This window comes from Ochotona curzoniae, unplaced genomic scaffold (assembly GCF_017591425.1).
Source record: "Ochotona curzoniae isolate NIBS_2020 unplaced genomic scaffold, NIBS_Ocur_1.0 contig_430, whole genome shotgun sequence".
Classification (NCBI taxonomy): Eukaryota; Metazoa; Chordata; class Mammalia; order Lagomorpha; family Ochotonidae; genus Ochotona; species Ochotona curzoniae.
Window position 1 is genome coordinate 5,888,192 of NW_024466219.1, and position 21,587 is coordinate 5,909,778.

Below are 21,587 nucleotides of genomic sequence, written 5' to 3' on the forward strand. Positions count from 1 at the left end.
TTAGGGATGACAGTATCGGTGGGAACACAGGATTTGTCAGTGGAGTACTGCATGTGAGGACTTACGAGTAGTTACAAGGATATTAGCCTTGTAATAGCCCACACAGCCCACTTCTGTGTGATTTTCAACACTGTCTGTATTATAATGAAATTTTCAAGTGTAGCTGTATAGTAACACATGCTCCATTTACAAAAATTAGTAAGAAACTCTGTTCAGAAACTATGATCAAATAGACAAGAGACAGGTGACACAAATTAGTGGCCAACCCCGGCCGTTGCTTATGATAAAATTACACATTGAACACTACAGAGCTGAGCGGATGAGGTGGTGAGTCATAACTTGGTCATAAATGGTTCTGAAGAGACAATGTAATGCTGAGACTCAGTATTTAATCGTGTTTCAAAACAGACAAGGCAGATAAATCTAGAAAAAAAGAAAGAGGGAGTGATTCTTTTGTTAAAGGGTAGAAATGTCAAAGATCTGAATCAAAGATCAAAGATTTGAGTCATCTTGAATGATACGCATCTTTGATTACTTAGCTGCTAACTGACGTGACAAGTTTGCTGGACTCGCTTGTGCGTTTGCTCTCACTTTGCTGTCAGTTAGTCATGGGTCCCAGGTAGTGAGTGGAGACACTTTAAAACCATGATGCAGGTCTCAGCCTCACCACACTGGGCATTATTTCTAAGTAGGAAGGAAGATACACATAGCAGTTTCATGCAAGAAATAATTATGTCCCATCTTTGTCCACCATGAAAGTCTGGGAGCAATGCATGACTCAGTGCCAATGTAACATGTTCACTGTGACTAAACATCCTAGCTAAAAGCTTTAGACTCAATTACTGTTGTATAATCTTTATGCATTTTGAAACTTGCTTCCCAAGAACACAAAGGACAAAAAATGAGTCACTAAGTATTCATTTTTAAAGTATCTTAGGGGTACCAGTACCTATACCAGTAGCTTAGAATACTTTAGTGTAACCACTAAAATTGGCTAAAATTGAGAAAAATCATGAATGTCCCCCATTTTAAAACTATAACAATCAAATTTCACATGAAAAATTAGAGAATGTTATATGAGGAGGATAAGGAATGTAATAAATATATTCATACATAAAAAATAAACCTGAAACCTGACCTCATTTTAGTGGGACAAGGCAAGGATTCCAGCAGATAGCTTTCTGTAATGAAGTTGTAAGGCTAGATGATGAAGAAGGGGATGGAAGATTTATCTCAGTCTCTCTCTCTCTGCCTCCCTCGTTTCTACTTTTATTCCCTTCTTCCTTCCCTCCCTCTGTAAATTCTGACATTAAAATAAATAAAATAACCTTAAAAAAAAAAACAAGAATGGAGGATGAGACACAAAGTGAAACATCTTCAGAGATCCAAAATACAAACAAACAAACAAAAACAAAACCATCAATATGAAATTGTATCCTGTAAAAAAATACTCCAACTGGAGACGGAAATTTAAAACAAAAATTTACTGTATGTTTGAATTTTACTGAAAGATAACATTTTGTTTTTACTCAATAAAAGAGATTATAAATGTATGAGATTACTTGTGCTCAACAGCTTGTCGCAGTCAACCGTGATGCTCACAGAAGTCTCCAGCCAGTCCAGCAGTGCAGCAAATCTGTCACCAGCAGACTTTCGCTATGGAAACTCTTAGTGAAGAAATATGAAGAAATGCTTTAAGCTTAAGCATAATCATGTCAGTTGGACAGTTCGATAAAATTATGGCTATGGTAAGCATATGAATAAATATGGCATCATTCTTTATAATTACAGAATATTTGCAGTGCTAATTGACTGTGTCCAGAAGAATGGTTAATAGCTGAACTCACCTTTTAACAGTCAAAATCTCCTCCCTCATCTTCCTCACCTTCCAGCTGTCCACACACAGCAGATAGATTCATTGCATGTCAATTCAGTGGTAAACCCTTCAAAAGCCTTACACATTGATTCTGCGAGCTTGTACTTCCACTATCTTTCCATAGTTTTTTCAGCTTATGGATAACACAGCTGGTACACAATTTCAACAGGTCTTTTAAACATAATTCCAGGAACTTACGTTTTCAGTCCCCTGGGTGTGCTAGCTTGCAGACAGCCACACAGACTGGATACGATTCCAATTCCTGTGAATTTCCTGTGCCTTCATTGACCTTTATAAAAATAAAATTCTTACATGTGTATGCAATGAGCACTAGAGGGCACCATGGTGGGCGCATATGTGTATTACTCTCTTCTACTTCCAGTGCAGTCTGTCACAAAATGCCATGCTACGCAATGTTCACAGTTAATTTTTAGGCAAGGTGAGGAATGTTTACATTTGTTCAAAGTGAAAGTCACAGAGTATTCAGAGTATGTGTAAACATATATTAAATTCCCTTTATTTCAAATCAGTAAATATTTTGATCCCCTACCTGGTATCCTTGATAATTGTTGTCTTTGAAACTCAGAAATACAAAGGCTGAAAATGCAGCGCTTTTGGATCTGTGTGACTTAGAGTTGCCACATACTATTTTAGATGAATTAAAGCGATTCCTGGTGGAGATCAAAGGCTCTTGGAAAGACCAAAGAACATGCTACCCGTGTTCAAAGGCCCCGATAATTGCCATCTTCCACCGGCCCCTCTCTGGGATATGGCAGGAACACATCTTGTTGTAGCCACATTTCATCGTTTCTTTCTCCAAGAAAATCAAATTTAGGGAACAGATAGGTATTTTGCTGGATTTTGAGTCTCTTCAAACAGTAAAAGAAGCCACAGATGCTGTGAACATTTATTCTTGAATAACCATATAAACACACAAACTGCCATCATTAGTTTATAAATTTTCACTAAAAGGAAGATTTTTTTTTTTTGTTATTTTTGATGATGTCTACGTAGTTGATTAGGGTGAGGGGCTGTGGATAAAGGGAAGTGGGTGAGATTAGTATTTCCACAACTCACATATCTTCATTCTACAAACAGGTAAGAGGGAGACAAGTGGAGCTGCCACACCCAGCCTCCTAGCTGCCTCAGTATCTGGGGATGGGCAATGGCCAGCCCATGCCAGGCTTCCAGATGCGCCTGGTGCTCTGAGGGTTCTGCTCAAATGGCTTCAACAGCTCCAACATGCTGTCCATCTCACACTCCAAGGAAGTGGACATTCTTTAAAAGGAAGATTTTAATAACAAAACAACCAGGAGAAGAATTTGAATATCAGAAAGCACTTCATATTAAAAAAAAATTAAACTATAGCTTTAACAGAAAATTCTACATTACTTTTTACATTTTGTCACATACTAACAAAAATTTCAAAAGTGTCTAAATATTTTCATGGATCTGTGCTAGCAAATCACTGAACTAAATGCTTCCCTCTGCCCCTTGCAACCTTGAAACTCTTACCTATAGTTTCATTTTAATACTACATGTCAAGTAAAAGCAATTTTCACAGCCATACATCAATTAAATGTAATTTACTTAGCTAAAATGATCATTTTCACAATAACAGAAATTAGTAAAAACAATTTTTCAAGAACAAGAGAAGAATTCTACTGTCTGATGCAAAAACCTCTACCACAACACATGTTCAGCACATACTACATACATTAAAGAAACTTTAAGAAGTTTCCTGTGGGAAGTGACAAAGTCATTTGGGACTAGAAAGGCATCGTTCTACTTGCATGAGCTTGAAAGAAGAAGTCGCTGTGTGGTAATCCTATCCTTTATCTTGGAGACCAAGAGTTGGTCTGCAAAAGTGTTGCATCATTTCCCTGCCTTCTGGGTGCTGAGCTGTGCCCCATTCCTCAGGTCTACAGTTAGTGCAGAGAGAGACTCAGCTTTTCTTTTCCTTTTCTTTGCGTGCCTGTCTCAAAATGTTGAGCTAACTTCATGAATTCTCCTGTTTCAAATTACGGAATAATGTTAACAAGTGCAGCTGAGAGAATGTAGTAAATTAGAACTCTCTTCATTTGGGAGAAAGAAGATGGTTCTCTTTTCTCCACTGAATATGTGTGAATCCAAAGAGAAGGCTTTTTTCAAGTTATTGCATGGTTCAGGAAAAGAAGGAACAAGCAAAGAAACCAAAATCAGGTAAAAGTATGCATTTTCAACCGGACTTGTATTTTGAAAACATGATTGATGTTGAATATTCGCTAGCACTTATTTCTCAAATTTCTTCTTGAAAATGTAGTGACCACATAAAACAATTGAAATTTTTAACATTAGGTATTTTAACATTAGGTGTTAACAATGATTGAATTTAGAGAGTTTTATTAAAGTGCAGCAAGTTAGTCACACAGAACCAGCAAAATGGTACATCCAAATGCTTTGTAGAAGGTGTAATTAAAATAGTAGTGTATTTTGCTGTAAAGAAAAGTTTCAATTCATGTGTAGTCTGTTCATAATCTACATGTGCCATGAACACTCTGAAGACCCTTCAATGCTGCACGCTTGATTTTTTTGGAGGTACAAAATTAAACATAATTTAAATTTTATATTCTACTACATCTTTTCTAGAAGAACCCTGACATAATATTTATTACAGTCTCAAATAGTTGACTTCCATGAAGGAAAGAGACATATTTCACTTAAGTTATCCTAATTCCTCCACAAACAATATTTACATGGAATCCATGAGTGTGTCTATGTGCATGTGTGAGAGGGGGCCGTACCGACTCCAGACTTTGCTGGGAATCAGAAGAGGAGATTTTTCAGTGTCGCTGAAACGAATTCCTTTTCTTCCCAGAGCTAAGGACAAGAGAAACAGGCTGAGTCTTCTGGTGCAGAAAGCAGAGTTCCACGCGGACTGCCACCTCAAGAGACTAGGGCACCTGAGCAGAGACGCAAGGTGAAGAACTCTATTTTTGGGGGGAGAGAGGAAATGAATTTGCTGGAAAACATGTGTACATTATAAATGTCTCTAAGATATGTGTTGAATTCAAAACCCCATATCTCTTGTCAATTGAAATTTTGTTGAAGTTCCTGTTTCCATTTTTAAAAAACTGCAGCACGTTGTGGTTGGAGTTCCCAGGAAATTGCATTTTAAGAAAAAAAAATGTGAAAGATACTCTGAGTTTAACCTCTTCTATTTGTTGAAAAGAGTATTGACCTAATTTATTCTTATTTATGTTTGTGCCTCCTAACGTAATAGATGATTCAATTTTTCCTCAAAAAAAAAAAAGCAGACATCAATGAAATCGAAATAAAACTGGCCAACATTCCTGACATTTGTAAGGTGACTTCAACTTAGACTCTAGAACAATGGAGAATCCTTGTGCAGTGTAACTGAGAGGAGCAATAGTAGCACCTACGCTTGAACAGATTCATAAATGACACTGTGCGAATTCCATCTCAAAGCAATCTCTCTCTTGCACAGAGTTCCCCCAGAAGAAGCAAAGAAATGGGGTGAATCATTTGACCAGCTGCTTTCCCACAGAGGTTAGTAATGCTTTCACCAAACAATTCACACTTTAATGGAAAATTATGCAAAGTATGTATTCAGTTTTGCAAAATAAGCCACGATAAACATTTTGAATGGTTATGAATTTTGGGTGATCTTTGCTTCTGACCAACAGAGATAGCTACAGAATAGTCAACAAATGGGAAACATTTTAACAGCCTGTATTTACGAAGGATCATTCACTTCTGGGTGAAATGCTAGTCATTTGTACTGTAATAAATACCGTTTACATTTCTTACATTTTCTGATTTTTGAAGGAGGTACCAAGTCTTTTTAAATCAATGATTAATTTTTCTCATGGTATTTTTATTACTCTGTGTGCAAAAATTTAAGAGTAATTATTTTGCCAGATATTTAAGAAGCCTTTGTGAAAACACCTGGCTTTTCAAAAAATTTGACAAACATTTTGTTGTGCATTTCATATCAATTTCTTCTTGAAGTAGAGTTTTGTTGCAAAGATGAGAATCAGGCATATAATGAAGGTAGAGCTTTGTGCGTGAGATACTGGATAAAGACAAAACAGAATGCCTCTTTGACCCTGCAGGGTGGGAGGCAGGTGGCTGGATTCCTACTCTTTGCAATAAATAAATAATAAATCAATAAATCAATAAATGGAGCAGATGGACACATTTTTGTCTTTCTTAGTTCAATGATTTCTCTCCTGTAACTCACTTGGTAAGTCCAACTGTTTAGATGGTGGGCCTAAGCAATCACAAGGTTTGTTTTTCTCTACGCTGAGCAGCCAGAGCTCCTTGACAGTGCAATGCGGTATCATTACAGAAACACCACGCTCTCCCGCATCCGCATAGCTTTATTCACACTCAAACATTTCCTGTCTATTACGGAAACACCCACACACTCCAACAACCCACAGCTTCTGTCTACACCTCCAGTACTTTCTGTTCATTTCTGTATTTTTGTCTGAAACACAAACACTTCTCAGCTCATCCCTGCATCACTCCAAGATCACTCCTATTTATTCTATTGATTGTGCATGATCTTACCAGTGGGTTTTCATCTTCCCAAGAAGTCTTTGGAAAAGAATGTTCCTTTTGCCAAAACAGCATATGGTGGATGCCTGTAATTCACCTCAAATATCACATTCCATTCACTGAAGCATGGAAGCATCTAACCTCCCCTCATTTGCTGTGCTTTCCCCACTACAAAATCAAAATGGTCTATGAGGTCCTGGGGACCTGTCAGGTTCTCCAGAATTTCTTGATGAAAATTCTGTGTCTACAGACTGTCTCTGGAAACTTTCCAGAGTGTAATTTTGATTCATGGAAAGGAAATACAGTAGAGGAATCAGGCCTAAAGTTAGGGAGGAACACAGCCACTGGAAAGTCGTGTAAGAAGACACTTTTGCTGACCGAAAATATAACTTATTAACCATTCATCCCTGTTTTACCTGTCATCACTCCCTATATTTACACATTTTTTTTTACTGCTTTTAAGTATGAAATAATTTACTTATTAAAACTTTTGCCAAATGTCAAGCCCATCCTAGGCTTATAGTCTATATTATTTTTAATGGGCACATAATAATATTATTACAAATGTATGAGATATGGTATCAGATTTGAATAAATTTGTATGGTGTGTTTTGGTCAAAATAGGGTAAATAATTTATTGATCATCTCCCAACTTTATCATTGCTTTGTTTTGAGAAGATTCAAAATGCTAGTAGCTATTTTGAAAAATACAACATTGTTAATTCCAGCTACTCTACTGTGCTAGAGAACACCGGAGCAATTTCTTCCTCTTTAATGCAATTCTGTACTCAATGCCAGCTTCTCACTACCCCACTCTGCCCCGACCCTCTCAGCCTGCTAACCACCATACGACACTCAGGTTTTATGAAATCAGCTTTTTTGATGTATACATATAAATGGAGATTGTAACATTAGCCTTGGTGTGTCCAACTTATTTTACTTAGCATCATAAATTCTAGTTCTACCTATGCTGCTGCAAGTGACAAAGATTTCATTCCTTTTAGACCTGAATAATAGTCCATCTCTTTATCCATCGTCAATGGGCAACGAGGTTGATTCTATATATTTGCAAATTTGAATGTGTCATCTTCACTGCGTTACTACCAATACTGTATTCAAGGACAGACCTGTTACAGAACAGATTATTCAAAACTGATTTTTTGAAAATTTTCCCCACATATCCAGCATTTTAGCACATTATTATTCTTTAATTTCATCAATCACTGAGAGCTGAGGAAATAAAAAAGAAATGGAATTCAGTGTTATACAACCTGGTTGTTTTTAGGAAGAACTAGACGTTTTCCATTTGTCACTTTTCAATCCCAACATGTCATCATCTGGAAAACAGTAAATGGTCGAATACCATGACTGAGCTTGTTGCTAGGGAAAAAACTACTCAGAGGCGTTTTGACATTTTGAGCTGCATTTCTCCTCTGCAGCATGAAGGATTGCACAATCTTAGTTAAGCTCCATAATCACTGTGGCTTTGTTTCCTCAGGGTAAGTGGAGATAATATTATTAGCATCAATAAAAATAGATTTCTATCAGGATTAAACGGGATGATGAATAATAAATATTTTAAAATTATGAAGTATTACTATAAAGAAAATAATATCAAAAATTTTAGTAATCTTTTTGTGTTTCCAGTCTACTCCCAACTAAATGATAGTCAAAATTCCAATCAAAAGTAATACATAAAATAGATTTGTTACTTTATCTACAGCTACATAATAATTATATACTATGCTATCCATCAAAATGAAAAAAAAAGATTAGTAGGGTTATTAGTTGTACAAAAAATACTCACCTGGCATTTTATAATTAAGCCTCTGTGAAAGCAGACAGTGAGAATTGAGTAGATAATAGAATCTGTTATGCTATTTGTGGGAACAAAAAGAAGCTATACAACCAGTTTACTCCAGAGAAGATAATACACACAAAACATCAACATTTAACTCATTTGGACTTGTTGGACATTATTGTCATCTTTCATTACCATTGTTCTAAGTTGATACTGGATTCACAAAATTATATAAAATATTGTTTTATGTAAATTTAAAAGTTTAAGTAGTCTATTACAATGCTATATATGTAAGGATAGGTATCCTTATATATTTCTATATATAGAGAAGTATATATAAAGTATATATACATATGTATTTGTGTATATGTATATAGATATATATATATAGAGAGAGAGAGAGAGAGGCATATAAGGATATATAAAAGTACCCTTAGAGAAAGAATAAAAGGATTTGTGTGTGTGTGTGTGTGTGTGTGTGTGTGCACGCGCACACAAGTGTATGGCTCTCTATCTCCTATATCTACTTCCACAGAGAGATCTACTTACATCCATATACACAGACTCTTCCCCTCTCTGTAAAATTCCCCTCTATAAAATTTAATACAATCTACATTTGGCTAGATTGATCATATCAACTTTAGCTCTATAATAACAAAAGGTTCTCATATTCACTAACGGGGTCAGGAGAGAAAGCGACCATTCAAGCTGAGCATCAATGCAGGCTTGAGACATTTAGCAGAGACGTTTGTCTAGGAAATTAAAAACAAAGCAATTACTTATTGCAAAACTTCATTTGAAAGAGAGGGATAGTTAACCTTGATAGACAATAGACCAGTAGTTGTTGTTGGATCGCACAGAAACCAAAGAATACAGGAATGTTTTAATAATAATAACTCAGCTATTGCATTCAAATTTTATTCATACAGTTTAACTCTTTTAAAAAATACAAAATTCCATTGAAGGTAAATTTAAGAAAGTTTGAATGCAGTGTGGACTCCAATTAATAATAACATAAGAATATTGGTTCATTAATTCTCACAAACGTTTCATAGCCATTTAAGATTTAATAATAAGGAAATTTTATGTTGGGTAATACTGTGATAATGTTATCACCTCTGTAAATCTAAATTTATTCTAAAATATTTATTTTAAAATGAACTCAGATATGTTATACAGAAAATTTGCAGGGGAAAATGGACGTATTATAAATAAGAAAAAAATTGTGTGGCAATTGTGGTCAGATAATGGGTTACTATCAATTTAGTTGTAAACCTAATCAGAATTAAAACGTTTTCTAGATAACCACCTAAATATTACTTTCTCTGAAGGGAATCTGTACAATGGCACCTAGCAGTGAGCACAGAGTACACACACAAGGATTTGTGAGCTAGAGAACGGGTCTATTGGCAGGACTGTTCCTGCTAGTTTTTGCAGTCTTGTGTCTGAATTTCATGCAAGCTCATTTTCATCAGCTGTTTCCAAAGAAGTGGCTGTCGCAACTGTCCTTTCACAATCCTTGTTATAGACCTGCTTGCCTCACCCCATGTTTTCCATATTCCTCAGCTATATGGACTTCCTTAGAGCACATCAGGAGTAACAGTCTTGTCATTTTAAACAAGATAAAACTTGTTCCAAACCCTTTGTGCTCCCTTGCCATGACAATTTAATCCTTTGTCAAATAGGAAAAATAAATTCATCTGTGCCAACAAAGGTCATATACCCAATGTGCCAAGTATCTTAGCAAAATCTCTATTTTAATTGGCCTTATACCACTCAAATATATAGCACAATCCTTAAACATGTACTAGGTGTTTCATAAATAATTAAAAGTTAGACAAAGTTTCTCTAATGAGCAATGTCAGTCATTGGGATAAGGATGATTCTTTTGAGCTGTTTGTGCAAAACATTTTATTATAAATTGACATCTATTAATAATATGAGTAATAGACAATATTTCTGACATCAAGCTAACTTGGGACTAATTTGAATGTTTGCCAACCCAGGAACATTTGTGAAATATGAATACAATAAATTAAAATAACAAATTTTATCACATTACTATGGTCCATCCATATGCAAATATTCATAAAACAAAAGATGGTTTCCTCTTTCCAAGCCAGATCTGACATGAACCAAACTGTTTTCTCAGTACAATACCAAAAAAAAAAAAAAAATTATTTTGTCCACCTTTCTAATTCTTACTTAAACAACAGCAGAGCAACAACTGCTGGACAACCCGCAATGCCTTGTCTCCTATGCAGGGGAGAGCCAGGTCCTAGAAGGCAGTCATTGCAGCAGCATCCACTGGCATGCTTCTGACACCAGCAGAGGACACACTCCCTGTGCTGGTATTTCTTAACTAGGATTATTCACCAATATCCTCACCAGCACCTTGTCTTGATTTGCACGATTCACTAGCATCTACCCAGCTCGCTATTCTCAGGAACCAGCTTTAAAACAGAAAGTAGAAATGAAAAATTCTGAAATTCTGCTAGAAATATAAATAACTTGAGAGTTCTGCAGATTGGAGACAAATTGAGAACGTACATTTGGAATCCAAAAAAATGAAAATAAATACTAATCAGGAGAGTGATGGGCGACAAATGTTTTTTTTTTTTTTTTTCAAATTGAAAGAGGCAGGAAGTATGAATGCTAGGCAACTCTTATCTTTCCACTGCCCTAACCGTTCATCAGGGCTCAAGTCCTTCATAATTCTTTTTAGCCACTACGGTTCGGGGCTGAAGCTAACAGCCTGAAGTTTGATTCAAGATAGCTGACACATAGATTAGTGGGGATTTGGTGGCAGTTTTGCTTTTAGAAACTTCAACAATGTCCACCCATACTGCAAAATCTATTTAAATGTCAATTTAAATTTAGAGATTCTGGCACAATGGCTCAGCTGGCTGACTCTTCATCTTGCAAACACTGAGATTTTTATATGGGCATTGGTTTGTATCCTGGCTGCCCCACTTCTAATCCAGCTCTTTGCCTGTATCTTGGGAAGGCAGGAGAGGATGACCCAAAGCTTTAAGATGCTGTACCCACATAGGAGATCTGGAACAGGCTCATGATTCCTGGGTTCAGTTCAGCTCAGCTAAGGCCATTGCAGCCATCTGGGGAGTGAACCTATGAATGGAGGATCTTCTTCTTTGCCTCTCCTTGTCTCTGTGAATCTGCCTTTCCTGTAAAAGTGAAAGAATCTTTGTATTTCAATTTAGGAATTGAAGAGAACTTTACCTAGTTTCCTTATTTCATTTTAGGATCACTTTAGAAGACAGCAGAGGGGGAAAATGCAAGTAAAAATAGGGGTTCATCTCTAAAACCCATTTCAAGTTACGTATAGAATGGAAAAAGAAGAAATGTCCAGCCTGTTGCCAAACAGGAGCCGAACGACACTTGTCCGGCCCTTCCACAGTCATCAGTCTAAAGCTCCAGTCCCACTCAAAGTCTTAGGAAGATGGTGCAATTTAGTTTTTAAAAACTAGAGGAATGTGCTCTTACACAATAACAAAATCTACCTTAGGACAAATCTGAGCACTGAAGTACAGGTGATAAAACATATTACGGGCAGGAATGTCATGAGAAACAATACATTTCTTTGGCGTATTAATAAGACTGCATACAACATAAAACATCATTGCATGACTGAACAAGTTTATATGTAGAAGAAATAAATGGTGGCATATAAAGCATACTTTGAGTATCGTGCAAGTTTCCTATTGGCTGTGGTAACTACTATTATAACTTCATTGAGTAGAAAAACTCAGGCTAACTAATTTACACTGAGGGAGGTCAGAAGTCCGGTTAGAGCATCGCGGGCATAAAATGAAGGTGTCAGCTGGCTGTGTGTCCTCTTCCGATGGTCCAAGGGAGAATCCCTTTCCTACCCCCTTGGTTTATTGGAGAAGTAGGTTCTAAGTTTGACCAAGGTTACTGTTCTCTAGGTGGCTGTAACCTAGGAGCCACTCCAGCCTTCTAGGATCCACTGCCTCTCTTGAATTATGCTTGTATTTCATCTCCTGCATGCTAGATCCACCCTCTGCCTTCACCTGTCACTCTCAAGGACAGGTGTGATGATCATAGTCCCTGAGGCACAATCTCTTTGCATCATCTCTTCCTCCAGGTGAAATAAATTCACAGGTTCTGAGAGCTCATGCAAGCTTCTCTTTGGGGGCCATAATTCTGCCCAGGGGAAATATTGACTTCCTGATAAAAAATACACTCCCTCAACTTTGTTTTTAAAAAGTGAGATAAGGGCAATTGCATTTATCTGAAACTGGGTTCCCTCATCTATGGAAATGAATATTGAACACATTCCAGACATCTGTGGAGAAAGCTAGACAAGGCAAAGCACACAGGCAACACTTGCTCTTAAAACCTCAAATGTGACCTGGTGACGACTGCCATCATTCCAACAGTACAGGTCCTAATCTCTTGTTACATGTTACACAAACTTTTCTTATCAGAAACAGTCATTGAGGATCCCTTCTAGAGAGCAGTGAATGAAGGAACTACCGGTATGTAAGTGAAAATGAGGTAAAGAAAGCTGTCACGTTTCTGTCTCACATTTTAAACACAATGCCACAATGCCGGTTGCTTCTAAATTGCTTAGGATCTATGCATATAGGTTATGGGGGTACTAGGGTTTAATTGATATATTGATCTTTATTTTGAAAAGGTATATGAGAAATATAACACATTTCAGATTTTGAGTTTAGGTTTATCCTACCCTCACAGATTGAGATGGAAAAAAATACTCACTACTTTTCTGTTTTCTGAAAGAAATTTTGTCAATTTAGAATATATTTTTCAATGGTCCGATGCAACTCATTAAATCTGGGCCCAAAAATTTTGATGGGGAGATATCTTACTACCAAATATATTTACTAACTGAATTAGAACTATCAATTTGCCATTTCTTCTATGCCAGTTAAATTTATTTTTTAAACAATCTCCCAGTCACTGTAAATTATTGTTATTGGCATAAAGTCGATCAAACAGTAGCCCCCTGTCTTTACAGGAGGTATAGCATCTGCAGTGACAGGCTGGGATGTCAGTGTGGAATGTTCTTGCTAAGGTTGCTATTTTACTCACATTTTTAAAAAAAGCAACTTTGACACTTTCTCTTTTTACTTTCCTTTCTATTCTGTGGAAATTTTTCCTGGCTTTATTATGTTTCTCCTTTCCTTACTGTGGATTCTGTTTGTTCTTCTTTTTTTTAAATACATACATGCATATATTTTAAAGTAAAAAAAAACAAGGTTTTTTTTTTTACAGTAAACACAGATTTGTGTATCTGTATTTTAAAACTTTAAATAGTACATTTTTTTTGAAATTTCCCTTTAATCATTGTTTGAGCTGTGAATCACTCATTTAGATGTGATGCCATCTCACAATAATTCTATCACATTTTCTGTTCCTATGTGAGTCTTTCTTGGACCTAGGACTCCTTTGTGTACTGTTTTATTTCCAAACAGTTTAGACCTTTATGGTTATGTTGTCAGTGCAAATATTTAATGCAAGCTCCTTCTGCAAGACAGACACACTACGTAGGACACAAATCTGGCTTGACTACTTCCATTCATCTTAAAAATATTCGTTGCAAAGGAAAAGATTTTTAGAGTGTTTCATAGTAGGGAATTGGGTCTACTTAGTTTATATTGCTCTGTAAGTTTTATATGCTGTCATTTTATCCAATTTGTCAGTTAATAAGTGAGACAAATTAAACTACCGATTAGAATTTTGAATGTTTCACTGTTTGCTCCGTGTATTTGGGAGCTCTGGACCATGACTCTGTATTTGGTGTTAGTATGTCCTAGTAAGGATGACAACTTATTCTCAAATGGGATTATCCTCTGGTTTGATGTTTTGAAGTCAAATTTATATTCCTTATTTTTATTTTTGTATTGTGCATCATTTTCATGTATTTTCTTCACCTCCCTCATGTTTTCCATTTAACACTTCCCTTGCAACTCACTGCTTAACCCAGACTGGAAACCTCTGAATTTTAATTTATAGTCCAAATAAACACAATGTCATCATTAATATAGAAAGGTTTTTATTTAACATCTTACCAGTTTATTTTGTAAGCTTTATGGAATTTATAGCCAGAAGACAAACCTACTTCCTGTCACTGAGTGAGGTTGCTCTCATCACAGCTGAATAGCACTATTTCCTTCTAGTGATGATACAGGTGAATATCTGAGTTAGGACTTTGTTTACCGCCTTTAAAAATGTTGATCCCATGTACATGGATCAATGTCTGAGAACATAGCCAGAATGCAAGAGATATTTTTTTCAATAAATGAATGACCTGTTCAATGGAAAATTCTCTGTGCTGAAAGTTGTTCAATGGGAAATTCAGTGTGCTGGGGCCCCAGCACAATGCGACCGGCAGGATCCCATATGTGTGCCAGTGTGTGTCCTCGCTGCTCCATTTCCCACCCTGCTCCCTGCTTGTGGCCTGGGAAAGCAGTAGAGGATGGCCCAAAGCCTTGGGACCCTGCACCAGTGTGGGAGACCCAGAAAAGGCTCCTGGCTCAACTCCAGCCATTGCACCCAGTTGGAGGAGTGAACCGGACGATGGAAGATATTTCTTACTGTCTCTCCTTCTTCCTGTAAATCTGACTTTCCAATAACAATAAATAAATCTTTTAAAAGAAGAGAAATTCAGGGTGCTAACAAACATATTTAATAATAAAATTGACCAAAGACAGAGATACAACATGGGATTAGGGCACTGAGTGAAACCAAAGAGAGATCAGCGTCCCTCCTGAAAAGTATGTCTGAAGCCACATGGGCTGAGACCCAACTATGCAGATTCTCGAATTTGATGCCATCTTGTTAGCATTCCAGGAAGGACCGATTCAGTAGAAAGTTCGCACTCAGGAGACTAAGTTCCAGCTGGATAATATAGATTCATAAATAAAGCAGTCATTGAGAGCCATTTCTCTACTTTCCAAATCATATCAAAATCTTGCTTTCCAGCATGGCAATAGGACACTAACTAAATAATTTAATGGCTCAGATTAAGAAAAGGATTAACATCTTAAATGGGCAGGCATATTTTAATTACAAATATTTTTCATGCTTCAAATAGGGAAAAATGGCTTTCATGTTAGTGCTTACTGCGTGTATTAATTAATTACTCTAATAAATAGTATAGACTGTTATTTTGTTTCAAATGCAAAAATATTCATTTTGTGTTGCTAATGAGTGTTTTATTTTAAATTTTGGTTTAAATACTTTAGTGTTTCTTTTAGAAAATATTACTTGAGTTATTTCTTTATGCTAAAGAGGACATGCTGGCAGCCAAAACTTAGGCAAGGGTTCCTACCCCATACATCACACCACGCTGTAGGAGAAATGACAGGCATGGGCCACACAGAATTCGGTGTGCTAGCCAGTTTCCTGAGGCTTCAGAAGGGTATGCTACAACTTCCACAGGGATTTGTGAAGCCTTCTCAGCCAAGATGATCTCTAATTTCCAAATAGATTTTTTAAATAGACTATGAAACTGGGTCGTTGAAATTAAAGAGGAAGGAAGGTAAGCCTAGAACCAGAGAGAGCAGCCATGGAGGAAGTTCTTAAAACAATCAACATTAGGTTATCCAGATTTGAAGAGTAACCACCAATAGCATAAAAAACAAATTTAGGGCATATCAAAGAGGAAAAAGAGGCAATATTTGATAAACTAACATTGTGTGAGATTAGAGGGAAATCGGATTTTCCTGAATGTAAATGGCAAACTTCTGCTTGAAATCCTTGCGTGGACACAGCATTTCATTGGTCAACACAGGCAAGGGAGTCATTGGGTGAAAATCACAGATGTGACTGTGATGTAACTGCTGTAGAAGGAACACAGAAGGAGAGTTACTGCATGGTAGCCGGTGAGTACTTGTAGTTCAGCATAGTGCCAGGCAGTGAACTCTGAGTTCATCAGTGTGCTGACTATAGGTGAGCACCGATACTGCTTTCCAGGAAATGGAATAGAAGGATAAAAAGAATAAATTGAGAAGAATCCAGAGAAGCAACAATCACAGGTGTAAGAAGAAACCTATAGCAGCAGGTTCCATACAAGGGAATTGTAGACCTGTCTCCATCAAGCCCGATGTTGCACAGAGATGCACTAGCCTATGGACTGAAACAAAATATTCACTGAATATGACATTAAACCAGTTTGGAAAAACTAATTTAAGTCAAGTGTAGAATAGCAATCCCATTTCAGTGTTTTGGGAAGCAAATGAGGCAGAGGGGATTAACAGACCAAGTGCAAGAAACTTAAAGAGCTTACATTTTTAAGGGGAAAATATAACTCAGTAACTAGAAGAATTCTTGAAATCAAGAGATTTTTCTTATAATAGTTTTATGTCTGATATTAAAATTAATTTTTGAAATGATAGCTTATTTAAAAAAACATTATTAAGCCTTTCCAACATTGTTTTAATGCCTTTTGTATAATCTTCAAGTGCCAACAACATGACTAAAGGATAGCACAATACAATGGCCAAGGATTTTCAGGGAAAAGTGAACAGAAGGTATTAGGAGATGAGATGATGAAAGGGAATTGCAAAGAAGAATTTCAAGGACAGAGTCCTGGGGAACAGACCAAATGAAAACAGCACACAGAGGGGACCAAGCACGTGAACCAGGAGACAGCAAATCCCAGAACCCTACTTTGAGAAGGCTTCCTCTAAGGAGGTGGTCATTACGGTCATGCTGCCGAGTGAAAATCCCAATGGACTCACGAGATTTCTCTGTGTAATAACTTCAAAAACAACGGGCCTTAACTAGAGGGCGAGAGCAACACTAATCATGTAAATTCAACTTGAAAGCAGCTTTTCTGAGGAAGTTTATCTGAAATATCCATTCAGAACATATTGCCCCTGCACTCGCTGCTTCTACATTGTAACTACCACTGGGCCAGACAATTTCACTAACTGGGATTTATTCCAGAAAAAGAAGAATGGGTTTACATTAAAGACAGTATCTAGATTTTTATAGCAGCTTTATTTGTAGCAACAAAATAGCGGTCATAGGAACAACAACCAGGAGCCCTAAGCAGTCCGCAGAAACAGAACAGTAAACTTCCTCTGGGACTAGGGAGAGGAGCTTTCTCAGGTCCTTGCTTTGTTCCAACTTTGGCTTCCCACCGTCTCTTGCAATGACCATCAGGGTCGCTCCAGAACCCCCTAAAAACAAACAAACAAAAAACTACAATAGATAGAGAACAATAAGAAAAGCTTAGAATCAGACAGGAAACAGCGTGGATTCACATATATCTTACTAGGTAGGACACAAAACATTAGTTACTCCTCACTAGGGTATTGAGGATTTCTCTGCACACCCCTCCTAAAACTGTTCTGCACTTAAACTGTTGACATATGCCTTGTTAGAGTTATAAACCATTTAGACCACCCTAAAACAGCCAGGTTCAGCAAAATTATACTTCAACACTATAAATGGCTAAATACTAAAACGAAAATAGACACAAGTCAGCTGAATAGTACCCGATAGCCATTTAAAGGTGTATAGAAGCCAGTTGTATGTAAACTAAAATTGAAATGTCAATGAAGTAGTCATAGGATGTGGTTAAAAACTTGCATTTTTTAAAACATATTGGTTACTCAATCCCATGTCAATAATTACACAATGTTGTAAATTGTTGTTAATGTTATTTGGGGGCTTTTAAATGATCAGGATGATATTCTGCCAGATCTGCCTTCAGATCAGAGATGGTCTACCCAAGAAACTGATGAAATTTCTAGAAATTTCTCTAGACAATGAGATGCTGGACTCTATGCTTGGTATATGCTTGCAATGAAAGAGTCTTGACTGAATTTGAACTACAATACTGCAACAAGGTGGAGGAATCCACTATGGGGCGAGGCCACGGGGAGGCAATGGGGGAATCCCAGAGCCTATGAAACTGTGTCACATAATGGAATGTAATTAATAAAAAAATAGCATAGAAATAATCCATGCTTTTCAATGGGTGAAAGGTTAAACAAACCATCATGTATGCATGTCATGGAATACAACACACTGATCAAAGGAAACAGACGATTGAACACATATCAGCTTTAAATCATCTCCAGGGAATTAAGATGCATAAAAACAGCCAGCCCACACAAAACATTTGTACTTATGTATGCAAAATTCTTGAATTGACAAAATTATGTTAGTACAAGATGGGTTCATGCTTCCTTTGAGTTAAGGGGGGCTTGGGCATGGGAGAGACCTGAGTGCAATGAAAGATGAAGGGCACAGCGAACTGCACTTGTAAGGCTTGCATCCATTACTGTCAATAAACTGACATTTTACTGTCGATTCTCAATGCTAACATTGATGGAAACTGAATAAAGAATAGGTAGGATCTCTCTATGATGTCAACAAAATAAACATGTAGGTCTATATTTATACCAAAATATATAAATTTAATTTTAAGTACACCTACAAACCAAACAAAAAAATGACAAAAGCATTATTTTTTAAAGCACCCAGTTTTAAGTCACATTGCGATAGTATTGAAACCGAGATATACCAGTCATGTTAGCTTTAAATGTTGCAGCTTAAATATATGATAAAAATCACACCATCAGCATCCCCTCTTAACACTTATGTGATTTAGGGCAAGAGTTTCCTAAATGAAGGGTCCCTATAATATGTCTACATGTTTATGAGTTATAGATCAAGTTACAATGTGTACACAAATTTATTATACTATTTTGGATGGCAGATTGTGGAAAGGGGTGCCCTATAAAACCTAGAAACATAATCTTTGGACAGGGAATTCTGGGATCCTGATTAAAGAAGCATGGTCCAGAAATGGGTGGAATGTAACCTGAGTTGCACAGCCTCTTGGCCATATGGAATAAGTCCTCACATCCTGGGAGGGCATGGGGAAAAAAAAGAGTTGTAAAATGATGTCCATAGCAGAAATTCCATTTAGTTTCAGGACCCAGGATGAGGGTCTAAGTATGTCAATGGCAACAGTATTTACTGCTTATGGTTGTGTCAGCTGTGCAAAGTCCCACCTGTCTACTCTGTGTGAAGTGTGTTGCTGTGTGTTTTAGAGAACAGACAAAGTTTTTCTGGTACATTTCATAGTTATAGACTATTTTCCCAGTACTAATATGGTATATCTAAAATACATCATTTCTCTTTTTTGTAGATGGATTAGAAGCTTTCACCAGATTTCTTAAAAATGAATTCAGTGAAGAAAACATTGAATTTTGGATAGCTTGTGAAGATTTCAAAAAAATCAAGGATCCTCAACAAATCGCTCTTACAGCAAAAGCCATATTTGAGAAATTTATTCAGAATGATGCTCCACAAGAGGTACAAGTGAAGGCGATTGCAAACGTTTACAATGAGGGACCCAGGTTCTGCAGAAAGCTCAGGATCCAGCTGAAGCAACTACGGCTATATGCACTTCTTCATACACACAGGACACTGTATGATACTAACAAAATGAAGTTTAATTGAAGTCAGTTATTTTCATGCCAAACTAAGGCTGAATGCAAATAGTTGCAATTAATTATGTGTACACATTAACTATCTTATCATCACCAACCTTTAAGGAAGCCAAAACTTCTTGAAATAATGTTTTTTAAGTGACAAATATGAGAAATCTAAACATCTGTCTCATGTTTCATTTTAATATCACCTCATCTGTCTACACAATATTTTGTTTATCCATGTGACGGATTATTCTCTACAATCAGCTGAAAAAATATCTCATATCAGACAAATGAAGAAAACCTTGTCTGATCAGGTTGCAAGTGGAAAAAAACAGTTTCCTACAAATTCAATCGGAATCAGTTATGCAATCAATAAAATGATACAAAACTAGCAAATATTGCTCGAGAGCACATGAATATAAATTAAACAGTTTCTATGTTCCCGTTAGGTGTTTCTTGACTAGAACCTCTTCATAGAGTTGACAGAGCTGACTGTCATCATGGGCAGTTGAGTTTATCTAAAGATAGTACTGTCCGGGAGCTATTCTCATATTTGATCTTAGCCAAAGGGCCGAGAAGGGATAGGAGGTAGCATTCTCTTTTTAGATATTGTTCCACAAGCAATGAAGACTATAGTTCTTGCTTAACAATCTTTAATGTCTTATATTTCTATTCTGTCTTCCCCAAAACCGATTATTTTCATAGGTAAAGAAACAAAGAGACTCAGGCAGTTGTGTGTTATCACCCACAAGGGAAAAGTAAAAGCCCCTCCCTGAAAACCGATGACCAACAGAGCTGGCTCTGTCAGCAGCAGTGGGATAAGATATTGCAAAAAGTTATATCATCAGAACACACACACACACACACACACACCTCTAGCAATGAATGAAAGCATTGCAGCATTGCATAGTACTGAGCAAAACAGAAGCCCCTTATGCAAATACCAAATATTGTCTGAGCTCACTCTTTGTCATTCCTGAAGATATTTCAGCTATGGGATTTGCATTCCTCTACTTTGAAAATAAGTGAATTAACCAAATTACCTTTAGGAGATCTAGCACTGCAATACGCCATCATTGTAAATTAGCAGAGAGTGAGAGAGAAGGCCGGATGAAATGCAGTCCGTAGCAAATCCCGAGATCGCTGGACGATAGCAGGAAAGGATCCTCATCAACCAAATACAACAATGTCCACTGCAAAATTGCATCTGTCATGTACTGTTAAGTTGGCAGACTGAATATTAACAAAACTTTTCTCCTGTCTAACCAGGTTAACCTTGATTTTCACACCAAGGAAGGCATTTCCCAGAGCATCGTCCAGCCCACCCTCCACAGTTTTGATGCTGCACAGAGTAGAGTGTATCAGCTCATGGAACAAGACAGTTACACACGATTTTTGAAATCTGACATCTATTTAAGCTTGCTAGAAGGAAGACCTCGGAGCAACCCCTCAAAGAACCGAGATAGATACTCAGTGATCTCATGTCATCTCCAATCAACCTAACCACTCTTCATAAGCCATTTTGTGTGTGTAAAGCACCTATCGTTATCTATTTTTTTTACAAACAATAATTGCATCTGTTTCCAATATGAACCCTGATATTCTAAGAAATTATAATCAACTCATCAACTTTCTTAAAACCCCCATTCCACCCCAAACCACAACCCCCCCCATCTACACACAAACATAACCTAACTTTCATAAACCAACACCACTCCCCCACTTACAAAAACCCATTATACCCTAACCAAATAAAACACATAATCCTTACCTAATTCCTCCTCAAACCTCCCCACACACAAAACAAAAAACCTTCCCCCCCCAACCAAAATAACCCAACAAAACTTCAACCACCACCCAAAATTATCCCTCCAAAAATATA

The 21,587-nt window shown here is 36.9% G+C and overlaps 1 protein-coding gene across 1 annotated transcript; it reads left to right on the forward strand.

Annotated features, from left to right (window-relative positions):
* The first annotated feature begins 3,767 nt into the window (after positions 1-3,767).
* On the forward strand, positions 3,768-21,208 carry RGS18 (regulator of G protein signaling 18). Its single transcript, XM_040985774.1, has 5 exons — positions 3,768-4,078; positions 4,734-4,835; positions 5,364-5,425; positions 19,417-19,583; positions 20,975-21,208. Exons 1-5 carry the CDS (start codon positions 3,972-3,974, stop codon positions 21,206-21,208), a joined length of 672 nt encoding a protein of 223 aa, XP_040841708.1. The 5' UTR covers positions 3,768-3,971.
* The last annotated feature ends 379 nt before the right edge of the window (positions 21,209-21,587 follow it).

Coding starts and splice junctions, on each gene's coding strand:
- RGS18 (XM_040985774.1), top strand. CDS start 3,972: ATGGTTCTCTTTTCTCCACTGAATATGTGTGAATCCAAAGAGAAGGCT. Junction 4,836..5,363: donor CACCTGAGCAGAGACGCAAG/GTGAAGAACTCT, acceptor TCTCTTGCACAG/AGTTCCCCCAGAAGAAGCAA. Junction 19,584..20,974: donor AGAATGATGCTCCACAAGAG/GTACAAGTGAAG, acceptor CTGTCTAACCAG/GTTAACCTTGATTTTCACAC.